The sequence below is a fragment of the Corvus brachyrhynchos genome, unplaced genomic scaffold (assembly GCF_000691975.1).
Source record: "Corvus brachyrhynchos isolate BGI_N302 unplaced genomic scaffold, ASM69197v1 scaffold1, whole genome shotgun sequence".
In the NCBI taxonomy this organism is placed as follows: Eukaryota; Metazoa; Chordata; class Aves; order Passeriformes; family Corvidae; genus Corvus; species Corvus brachyrhynchos.
In genome coordinates this window covers 5,256,423-5,268,533 of record NW_008237222.1, presented here as the reverse complement: position 1 = coordinate 5,268,533, position 12,111 = coordinate 5,256,423, and the positions used below count along the sequence as shown (strand labels likewise).

Sequence of the window (12,111 nt, the reverse complement as noted above, 5' to 3'; positions counted from 1 at the left end):
CAAAACAGCTGTACTTCCAAGAATCAAGGGAACTCAGAGGAAGGAATTTACCATATATGATATGCATCTGATGCACAAATACAGTAACTTTGATTTAATCCTCAAACCAGAGATAAACTTACTTGATATGGAAGAGTGACTACTTGTCTCTGGGACACCTGCTTCAAGAGTTGGTGCAGATGATGACTCTCTTGGCATTTCCAGTGTTGAAAGTCCTTTGGCAGCAGGATCTGCATGTGAAAATTGTGCTTAAAACTCTCAGCATTTAAAATCAACACGGTTTTTCATCTTCCTTCTCCCTGGATGCCCTTTTCACATCATTTCAGTCATCCATTCACCATCTGGCATTCCCAGTAGTTTTAAAAGGATTCAGTGTGTGTGTCATAAGAATTTTTATTGGGGCACAGGGATCTATTTCTTAAAATCACTTTTTAAAGGAGACTTCTGCCTACAGTCTTTAGAGCTTGTGACTAATAAATGCACAGAGAGTTTGATATTGATCCCACTCAAGTGATTTTTGGAACCACCAACATGGAAATAAGAGAGAGACCACTCATGTAAAGCTAGTTTAAGTGACAGCTTAGTATCTTTTAAAAGCCTTAAGTCCAATATGTCATCAGTTTTTATTCAAGAGGCTGTTGACCTAGCATTTAATTCTGAAGATTCACAGTTTAAAATTCTGCATTAAAAAGGTTCCACATTGTGTTTCAGAACTGGGACAGCCCTTCCAAGCAGTTTCAAGGATGACAGTGTTCATTACTGCATGAAAACTGGCCCTTATTAATGGTCAAAAAAGCACTGAGTCTAATTGCACAATTCTTTCAAGACCACGCTTCTCTTTATGAAAGGTTCAAAAGCACTCAGCTCTAATTTTTATAAAGCTCCAGTAGTTCTTCAGTTTATTAGAACCATAAATGGGACAACAGGCCTGAAACATAAAGGGAACAGTGTAACTATGATTACACAGAACAATTTCACCTTGTAAATGTGGAATATCCTCAGAAGAAATTATACTTTGGCTCCCTCTGAAGTAATTAAGAAAAAAGTCAGGTCAGGAATGCATAAATATTCCCCCTCACTTCAACAGCAACAAAGAACTGATGCCTGAAGGATTCTGTCCTTTTTTATTAATTTGTTATAAAACCTGTCAAAATTCTAATAACTAAAATATCCTAGGGAAAAAAAACCAGCCAAGAAATTAAAAAGGCAGCAGCATACAGTTTTTCAAACTGATAGATCCAATTGGAATCTGAGGAATAGCTAAAACTCACTTTATCTCCACCCGAAAATCTTAGTAACAAAACTTTGCACGGAAATCACCTGAAAAAACTTAGGTTACACAGAGGATTGCCCATCTTTGAATTTCAAATCTTTAACAAACACAAGCAAGGAAAACTTTGTGGATACCCAGTACAAAGAAGGCTAAAAACAGATTTTAGTGTATAAAAGCCAAAATATCTATGTATGTCTATGTCTAAATGCAAACTTTGGTTCATTCCAAGTGCTCTCACTTCTGAAGTCTACAGCCTGCTCAGCCGTGCACTTTGTGATCCATTCTGCTTTCCACTGCCTTATGCTGGCAAAAGAAATAAGGGCCAAAAATCACTACACCAAAAGAGAATCAGTGTAGCATGGACTAGATTAGCAGGACAAAAGGCACCAAAGTGACCCTTTTTCTGACTCCCAGCATAAAGAGGACAGGGAGTTTCATTCCCTAACTTGGATATCAGAATGAATATTTTTGTCACAGAATTCCACTTCCTTTTCAAATGGGCTCTTTACACATTCGTCATACCTGACTGGTTAGCACATTCCTTGTGAGGAACGAACACCTGAAAGCACTCAGCTAGCACATCAGATGCTATAAATACCCATGTCTCTCTATAAATAAACACATCTCCTTACACCGGTTTGTTACTAAAACCTTCACACAAAAATAAACCTTTTGATCGGGTGAGTGAGCTCACCTGCCTCCTTCTGCTCTCCCAGCTTGTCAAGGATGTTAAAGGAAATGTCCAGGTATTCTCTCTGAATAGCACTCACAGCAATCTTCCTCTGCTTCCTCTGGCGAGGAACAATCTGAATCTTAAATTCTGACTCCTCAGTCTCTTCTTCTTGTTTCTGCTCTGTGTTTTGTTCGGTGTCAGACTCTGTATTGGTATCAGGTTTATCACTTTCTGTTTGCTTTTCAGAATCTTCGGGGACTTTAATAAGGACCGTCTTTACATTTGGGCTTGGAATTGTTCCACTAGGTTTAATTTCCTCCACACTGAGCTCAGAGTTATCATCAAGGGACATTTCTGGAAGGGCAGATGATTTCTGCAGCAAGTCCCTTTTCTGTTTCAGTGTTAGTGAGTTTCCAGAGGACACGTCCTGAAATTCTTCTGACTTAACTAACTCTGAAGAGTCCTTCTGATCTTTGGGAGAAGTGGAAATGACCTCCTCTATTACTGCTGAAGCCTTGTCACTTGTGTCCTTAGAACTAAAGTCTTTGGAGCAATCTTCAATGCTGAACTGTACCAGTGGAGTTGTGCTGAGGCTGAGTGCAGATACATTGATAGGAGTTGAAGGAGATGAAACAGCAGTTTTGCCAGAGACCTCATCATTCAGTGGGTTTGTTGTTTCTTCTTCTTCATCACTCTCCACTATTCTAAGGGGAGGAAGTGGTTCAAAGACTAAAGAGTCACTGTCTGAAGTGGAGAGCACTGAATGTTTTTCAGGACCCGATGTTGAATCGGAGGACAAATCTATCAGATCTAAATCTTCCTTGGGACCAGCAGTTTTAACTGGGGAGTCCACTTTCACTTCATAGGTTTCCATGCAGTTTAGCCTAACCTCTGGTATGACAGGTCTTTTTGTTTCCTGGAAACTCTCTGCATGAGGAAGACCTTCTTGTGTGTCTATATTTTCAGCTTTAGTAGAAGAGTTCTGCCGAGACCGCCCATAATCGCTCTGCCTGTGTGTGGCGTAAGCAGCAGGGACAGGAGGCTTTTCTAAGTCACACCGGTCTATGCAGGACTTCCTGCGATGTTCGTCTAATGAGAACAACAGGGAGTCTGCATTCCCTATATCAAGAGATTTTTGTTTTAGAGAGCGCAGTTTTTTTTTCTGAATGCTTTCTTCTCTCACACAGCGTAGAATGCTGTCTTGTAAGGCCCCCGTCTCTCTATATTCAGCCAGCTCTATTTCACCTGATCAAAACAGAAAAAGCTAATACTACCTCAGATGGAGACTTTTGGCAGATACCTTCATCTTTATATCACAATTCGACATGAGTGACATTTTAAATACAAACCCAGTATTAGTCAAAATTGCCCATATTTTGTTTTAACCTCAGAATGAAATTACATGGATTTTTACAACAAACAGTAACAAAAACCTGCTATTTGGATAGTAGAGTTTATCTAAATACTGTCCAAACTCTATTCATCCTGCACAGACGTACCTTGAAGATAGAATGTTTAACCTTGTGCATTGAAAGACGGTGGCGAAGCCATGTAATTTCCAGAGATACTTGGGATGGCTGCATGTAGTACACCTATGTGTTATTTACTGCAGCAGAACAGGCTTAAGATGGATGCTTCTGATTCAAGAAGCAAGGGTAGTATTGGCAGTGAGGATATTGTAGCACAAGCCTGAGATCAGAGAATTTTTCCCTGGTGATCTTAGAACCCAGCAGAGCCCAGCAGCTACCACAGCACTCAGTCCTGCCTCCTTGTCGTAGGGAAGAGGGCAGTGAGCACAGCTGCCCCTGCTGGCACTGCCACTGCACTGGTATTCTGCTGTGTGAACACACTCATTGAGAACATTTTAAAAGATTATTACCGTTGTTATTATTATTATTATGAATTATGTATTTTCACATAAAAAGGGATATTCCTAATCATTAATATTCCCATATTTCAAAATACTCCACATATGAATCACCACAAAGAAAAAAACAGTGATAAAAGTTTAAGTGTTCACTCTAGTCAGAATCACTCCCCCTCCCTGTGCAAAAACCTGAAAGAAAAGCAGGTGGGTGGTAGTGGAAATCTCTTCAACTTTTTTTTAGTCTATCCATTCCAGACACCTAAATTTGAAATCAAAATAGTTATCACTTTTTGAAAACCCCAAATGAACATTTTTGCCAGTGGGAAACCATAATATTTGCAGCAGCAACAACAAATTTGCTTACCATAGAGTCCACCTTATCAACAAAATCAATTTCTGGAAGAAAATAATTTGAGTAAAAACTCTTCAGCCCAACAGTTGAAGAAAATTTTAAAAAGTCCTCTTAATATTTTTTAATTCAGAAGAGCTTAATGTTTCAGAAAACAACTTCTAATTTTAGATATTTTTACTTTGGAGGGCCTACTTTGAGATTCCTAAAAGGTAATTCATTCAGGGAAATGAGTGCTCTTAAGAGTCAGACAGAGTAGTTATATTAAAATTAGGCAGTGCAACAAACTCTACAAAGAAAGGTGGTAGCTTGAAACTAAGAGTAGGAAATTGTATTTCTGCATGAGTTTATACCAACAAAACAATTCATACTTCTCTGAGCATTCATCTCAACTGGTTGATATTTCACCATTTTGCTGCCACCAATTCTTTTCAGTCTTGCAAAGAAAGTTTGAGACTCTTTATTGCAAGGTCCAGTTGGTGTATCATGAATATCAGATTCATCAAAAACACTGTCTTCCTCTGCTGGAGAAAAAAAAAACTTTATTACTCTTAAGAGAGTGCAATTTCTTGAATGAAAAGCTGTCTACGTAACAAAACCTCAGCTAGTGTCAATTAAACTTGAATTGAAAAATGAGTTTTGCAAGAAAATTTGTATCCCAGGTTTAACTTTGTCATTCTTGTTCCATCTTGAGTTAAGGTCAGAGACAAATGAAAAATGGGTTACAGTGCAACAAAAACATAACAAAGCTTCTACCATCCTAAGTTGATCTTCTCTACTGATAATAATACAGATTCTTTAGATGGAAGAAATACACTAGATTGGGACACTGACTTGAGTAAACAATTTCTGTAGTGCTCAGAGAGAAATGGTAAATTGAAGAAGATGGAAATTAGTACAAGAATTGCAAGGTAAGTAATAAACCAGCAAAATAAGAAAGTGAAGAAGGAAGAAATGGATAATCTTGGGAATCTGATAATGGTAACAGTAACAGAATAAGACCTAAGAGTATGAATTATGAAATTATTTGAGACCAGCCAGATGAAAATGGCAAAGAGAAAGAAAGATCCAAATCTATTTATCCATCCAAAAAAATGCCGTACCATCTATGTGAAATAGCTATTAAAAAAAACAGAAATAAAAAAAGAAAAAATCCATATCTATCATGTGGAATCATTCTGTAATTCTATGTCCAGTAATTCATCTCCAAGGAAATAAGAAGCACTACCGGGACAATGAAGAAAACAGAGCACTCAAACAAAGTTTGCCTTCTTTATTCTAGCAAGCAAATATGGAGAGGAAATGCAGTTGGTGTCTGGGAGTGAAGGGGCAAGTAAGTCAAAGATCTAGAATGGACAAAAATTGAAGACTTAAATGAGACATAAATATCTTTCGCTTTGAAATTGCTGGAAAGTTGCTAGTATATGTGAAGATAGGAAACTGCCACCAGGGCATCCGGGACAAGATACCTAATTGAAATGATGAATCCAGAAAAATCCATCAAAGTTGACAGTAAGAATTTCCACAAGAACTGGCTTTAATAAGTTAGAAGATCACTTTTAATGTCATGTCCTATGTGTAACTTCTTCTTCCCCATAGCAGCAAATGTTTCTTGTCAGAATATTTAGCATCAGTTCTACAGCAGTCAGTACACTTGATCCCCACAACAGTCATGATCCCCACAGCAAAGTTCAGCAGAAAAATAGGAAAAAAGTTCAATAGTGGGGAAATCCATCTTTAGCATAGGAATTCTTGCTGCCTGACAACAAAATCCTCATCTGCTCACTATCTAAATACCACCTCTGATGATGACAGCAACACACACGCACACCACCTGACCAGTGATTAAACAAGTCTCTTTAGAAAAGGTGGCAAAGGCTTCAACGCTCCAAATCTCTATGGAATTACATTGGCTGCTTTTTGCAGGTGAAAGGAAACTTTTCTACATCCTCCTTTTTCTGCAGCCCTTCCACAAAGGAGGAGAACAAGCCTATGATTAAGTCAGTATTTACAGAGTAAAATTTGCCCATTTATGGTCTTTTACCTCTGTGCAGCCCAAAGCCCATCAGAACAGCTTTGGAAAGCAAGTAAATATTATTCTCCTTACTGTAAACATAAGGAAACAACGCTGAAGTAAGACACAAGGCCACCCAGGGAACCAGTATTGGACAAGCTGGGTACTTGGGCACCTCACTTTGTCTTTAAAACATCTCAGAATCAATCCAGAAAGTTAATGCACTTCATAAATGCCTTATTAAGTCATTATGAACTAAGTCACTGTCTCAAACACAAATTTGTAGTAAGGCCACAGTTATCTTAACCCTCTTAGCCCTCCACTAGCAATACAAAATGTCCAACAGAGTGAGGATATGCAATATATAGTTTAAATTCACGTTGAGGTTGCTTTAATTTGCTAGAGCAGAGTAATAGGGTGTTCAGGTAAACAAAACTCTGTGCTCTTGTTTTGCGGGATATCCTTCCACGAGCAGCAAGCAGCAAAAGAGGAAAAGGTTCTGACATGAAAACATAAGAGTTTCTTGGATTTTTCTTCAGAAGAGTTTGCTGCATACTACAAAGACCATTTGAGAAGGAAGATGTAAACAGCAAATAAGCAGCTAAAAGGCAAAATAGCTGGAAGTAGGCTACAGAATTTCAAGAGAACCTGTTAAACTTTTATCATTAACACTCATTATATAACTAACCTCACAAACCTAAGGAATTACACTCAGTGTCACCGTGGTACTAGAAGCCCCAAGCTTACACCAGTTCACATCACCACAGTACCTCTGCTACAACTTAGGAAGCACATACAGAGCTAACAATCAGACAGAGTTTAAGAGTTGAACCTTACATTCTTTTGCCTTTAAACATCCACATAGATGTTTGCATTAACCTTTCCAACTTCAGCCCCTTTAAATAGAAAAACTATAGACTGAAATCACAGTTTTATCTTTTCAGTATCAAATATTTGCTACTATTTCATGTTATTACAAAGTAAAATCAGAACGTGGTGTCAGGCTGGTTGCATACCTTGTGCGTTATCATGATCGCTAGCACTGCCATAGAAAAGGCCAAGGACTATCCAGACATGGTGCCTGAGCAATTAAGTCTAAGATACACTCCCCTGAGAGATGTGAGACCACTGTGCTAACTCAGGCTATGGAGCAGCTGAGAATGTCTTTTACTATACATGGCCATATTGGTCAGATAAGTCAGACTTCAGACTCAATTCCAAGTATTATGTTCTAAAGTTCAGACCATATTCACCCATTTCTGCAACATCTGCAAGATTCATGAATTAAATCAATGGCTATCATACAAATTAGAGTGTTAAAAGTACCTTTCTCCTTTTCACTGTATCGGCTTATGTTACTGTTGTCACTATACAAAGGACCAGCAGTTGCATGGGGCTTGCAGCTGTGATACTGAGCGTTGAGGGTATTGACTGTGATGTGGATTAGGTGAAGTACAATCTTGCTGATTTCACAGTCTCTGTAGGGGTACTGTTCAGCAAAAGAGAAACTTCAGCTTAAAAACTAACTTTTCTCCTTGGATAAACATTCAGGCAGCAAAACAGAAAAATTACAATAATATTGTCAGCTGGATGCCCTTTGCCTTCCCTTGATTATACATTTCCAAATACATCAAGAGAAGCAGGACTGTTGAGAGCTTTGTACACAGAATTATTTTAATAAAATATTAAAAGTCCATATTAGTAACATTTAGTGTCTGCACTTCCTTGTATGCCCTATAGATCTGCTAGAAATTTGTTAAGCATATCAAAAGTATTCACAGCTCCATTTCAGTGCATAAATGCATTACATTTTAACAGCAATTCCTAAAAAGCTCACTTTTTATCACTCAGCTAAAGAACAGAAACTGCTAAATTGACACATTCCTCCCTTTAAAGTCACTACTGTTTTTTTAAAACTAATTCTAAGTTACTCAAAATACTCCTCACTGGAATTTCAAACATAATTTTCCTATTTTCAAATCCATATTTTCCTTTTCTCAGGTAAACACTTGAAAGACAATATAGACTGCAGAAGCACAGAGGAAGTCAGTTGAACAGACTAAATCCCAACTATTTTAGACATTGAAATTAAAGGCAGTGAGTAAGTATATCAGAGAAAAGTGTCCTTTACAGTTCTTTTCACTTGCCATACATTTAGGTGTTCCCTGAAATAAATTTCATATTGAAGTGTAAATTTTTCTGTGGACAGTGTCTGATTAAGACCACTCACCTTATAGAGAATAACGAGCAAAGCCTTTAACCACATCTGCCGAATGTGAGGTTTGAGGGACCACAGGGAGCAGCGAGGAGGCTGCTGAAAGTAATGCCTTAGCTGAGGACAAGTGCAATATTTCAACACCTGCACCACCAAGGGAAGAAGGTGTTTTCCCAGGTTGATGTTATAGTCCATCACCTGAAAAGAACACAGGAGTTACTTCACCATACCAAATCCACTGATGTTGAAAAGCAAAATAATTAATACAGTTGAGGTATTAGTTAAGTGAAGAGAAATCAATGGTTTTAAGGAAGTCTCACTACCATTTAGAAGCTTTCTACTAGCTTACCACCTTCTCATTTTAGCCAGATAGGCAGAATGAAACAAAAGAAAACGTGTTCTGAAAGCCTTTCATCCAGTACAGTTTAAATTTTAAGATACACTGGCAAGTTCATAAAATATATTACGCTGAAATAGCCTTGTATTATAGCACAAGTTGATCATGCTTCAATACACAAAAACATATGTATATCATGTATATCCCATGTTTAACAGACAGAATGCAGCTGTGAGTTTTGAGGGTTGTGTATTTTTGTTATTTAGGGGCTTTGTATGAACATTTTAACATTGTACTGGCAGTTTTCTTTTTTTTTTCTCAATAGGCTTGCAACATTAGGCATTGGGGTTTTTTAAGCCCCAAGTTCTGGGATCAGGTAATGATGCTCTGTTCCCACTCTCCTCTTTACCAAAGGTAAGAGTGTCTGCTATGTTATGCAGGAAGTTTAAGCACACAAATCCTAAAGGATCCAAGAATAAAGCAAATGAAAAATATCTTGCTCTAAATAAAATGCTCATCAATGTTAAGTAGTGGTGTTGCTGCAGACAGGTTGCTGTGATTACTGTTAGTCATATGCCTTTTTCCCCATCCTGACCTTTGAAGAACATCATGCTATTTGGGGCCAGTCCTAGTGCTTTGAATCCTAGAAGTGATTCAAAAGTGCAGTAAGGCCATATATTCCCACTACCCTGGCACAACTGTGTTTTCGATTGAAACTGCAATGCTATTTTCCATAATCTTCCTATCAGTCTTCCAACATGAGCTATTTTTAAAATCACACACGCTGAAATCAGCAGTTAAACTAGATCATAACAAGGCTCCACAAAGCCCTCATGTCTGATGCTGCCCTACACTGGTTGGCACCTGGGAAGGTGTGACAGCAGGCCAAGCCAACTCCAGCACAACCCCCAAAATCCAACACGCCCCTGCAGTTTCAATGGACTTAGTGGATTTTATCAGCAGCTCTCTACATCTAAACAGACAGCCTGTACTTCTTTTGTTTTGTTTTTATTAGAACAAGTAGATGAGCCTAATTTACAAACACTAAACTCATGTCTCAAGTTCTCTTCTGAACAAACTGACTAGAAGTCCTTCCCTGCAAAATTCTCCAGCTTGATGTGCAGCTGTCTCAAATATTTGTGTTGCATGTGTAGAGCTAAATAGAAGAATCCCATATCTACCCATATAGGGTGAGCCAGTCGAATATATGGTTTATAATCACCAAATTTGGTCCTACCCTGCAATGCTGGGTTCCCTCAGGGAGCGATAAGCATGGTTAGGAATAACTCATCCATACAAAGCAGAGCGAACGCTGCCTAACAGAGCACATATTGTAACGCAAACATGCCTGGCGCTGAGCAGAGCCATTTTTCAAGCGGCTGCAGGAAAATAATGAATAAAGGAATAAAGGAATAAAGGAATAAATGGATAGAGGAATAAAGGAATAAAGGAATAAAGGCCGCGGAACAGGCGGAGCGGAGCCCGCGCCAGGCCAACGCGCTGCGCAACATCGCCACCGCGCGGGCAAGCACCGCCACTGCAGAGAAACCCGGGCTGGCCAAAACACTTCGACTTTCTGGTGAAAAATACTGACAAACATTGGACTTTTTATTTATTGAACTGTCCATTCGAACCAAGCTTGGAATCAAAATCAACGAACCAGCAAGCCAACACAATCCCAATCTTTGTGGAACTGGCAGGGGAAAGCAAGTATTGATGGCTTGGGAAGGAAGGAAGAGTAACTGAAATATATCTCTGAAGGGCTCAGTACTAAACTTTCACTCTCTAAACACATCTTCGGATTGCAAATGGCATTTCTCTTGCAGCAAAGGTGATTCCAAACGCAAACCAGCCCTACAGATAAGAAAACAATTCTCCCAAATTACAAATTAAAGTTTTGATGTCTGCTGCACAGAGAAAAACCCTGGCCTACTGAAGTTCTCAAACTCCTTTTGATGTCAGAGGAACCAGGATTCAGTTAAAAAGCTTTTAAACACAAATGGTGAATTTAGCTCTCACAAGACATTTTAAAGGTGAAAGAGAAAGGCAGGGGCTGATATTTACAATTGCAGTAAGGAGTACTTCTGAAAATCAGGCTAATTATGATCACTGGAATTTGGGCTTCCAAACTTGGAAAACACATGGAAAAATGCGGAAGAGGCTGCACTGTGATCTGAACTGCCACTTCCAGACTCTCAGTACAACAGTAGCAGATCTGAATCTCCTTTTACACTCTTTAGCTTAAAACTGTACAAATGAAAGGTGATTGACACAGAGCCATAAGGCTCTGGGACAATGGAACACGATGCATTTCCAGCTACCCAGTTTGCATTAACACCATCTATTTTGCTTCCTGAAATACGGATACCTGACATTGCCACAGCTGTGAAAATTTATCCAACTATCAACACCACATTTAACTTTAAAAAAAAATCACTGATTCCAACATGTGAATCAGAAAATCCTGGTAAGAATTGCAGATACAGAAGAGACAAGGATAGCTTTGAGAAATGTTTGAAGGTTACAGCAGACATCTGAATCACAGCCCTCTTCTTCTCCTAAGGTACTCCTTTATGAGAGACTGTGATAAAAAAGCACTGAAGTGATGATGATGCTCCATTGCAAATAGGAATACTCTGCAAGTGAGAAATATTTTTCAGGCCAGTATCACCCACTACTCTATCGGTGGGAATTAACTGAGCCTTAGAAGAGCCTCATGAGGTGGAAAATTATGGTCCTCTTTACAAGATGGAGAAAGAAGGCACAAAGCAAGGATGTGCTTGGTCATTTATCATATCAATATATGCAAAAGTTCATGATGGCAATACCACTCCCTAAGAAAGGAAGAACAGGAAGTTCTGGTGCACTGTAAGGAAGAAAAATGAGCCTCCTGCAAAGTGAAGAGTGTTGAAGAGTTCACAGACCATTCATATAGGGAAACAAAATAAGAATACATGGGTCCCAGGTCTTCCCAAAGAAGGAAGGAGGAACTACTTCTGGGGAAAGTAAGGCATTCAAAGGCTAGTGCAAGATGGCAGAGGTTAGAAGCAGTCTCTAATTTTTCTTACAGTGGTAGTATTTGCATGCCTCCGTGCAAACAAAACCATCATCTCTTTGCCAGTGATGCAGCAACTTTAGACTACCAGCAGAAAGAAATTTTTGACCAGCTGAAGAGATGAAGTTTTAAATAGGAGTACCTCATTCAACCATTATTTTGCTACAAAGAAGGTTGTGCTACCAACATTTCAACAACAGGCAATAATAAATAGCAGCAAAAAATACTAAGTGCCTTCACCTACTTGTGCTATTCCAGCAATAAAGGCATTAAAGCAGGTGGAAACACGCATTTTTTGGGGTGCAATCATGAAGCATCCTTCCTGCTG

General features: G+C 38.8%; 1 protein-coding gene across 1 annotated transcript in view; it reads right to left on the bottom strand.

Moving 5' to 3' along the window:
* UNC79 (unc-79 homolog (C. elegans)) overlaps nt 1-12,111 on the bottom strand; it is a 96,701-nt gene that overhangs the window by 46,551 nt on the left and 38,039 nt on the right. The window contains exons 28-32 of the mRNA XM_017728931.1: nt 12,028-12,111; nt 8,407-8,589; nt 7,503-7,665; nt 1,968-3,191; nt 123-230 (exon numbers count right to left, since the gene is read on the bottom strand). Of these exons, the coding sequence (XP_017584420.1) occupies nt 123-230; nt 1,968-3,191; nt 7,503-7,665; nt 8,407-8,589; nt 12,028-12,111 (1,762 nt within the window). The remainder of the gene's footprint in view (nt 1-122; nt 231-1,967; nt 3,192-7,502; nt 7,666-8,406; nt 8,590-12,027) is intronic.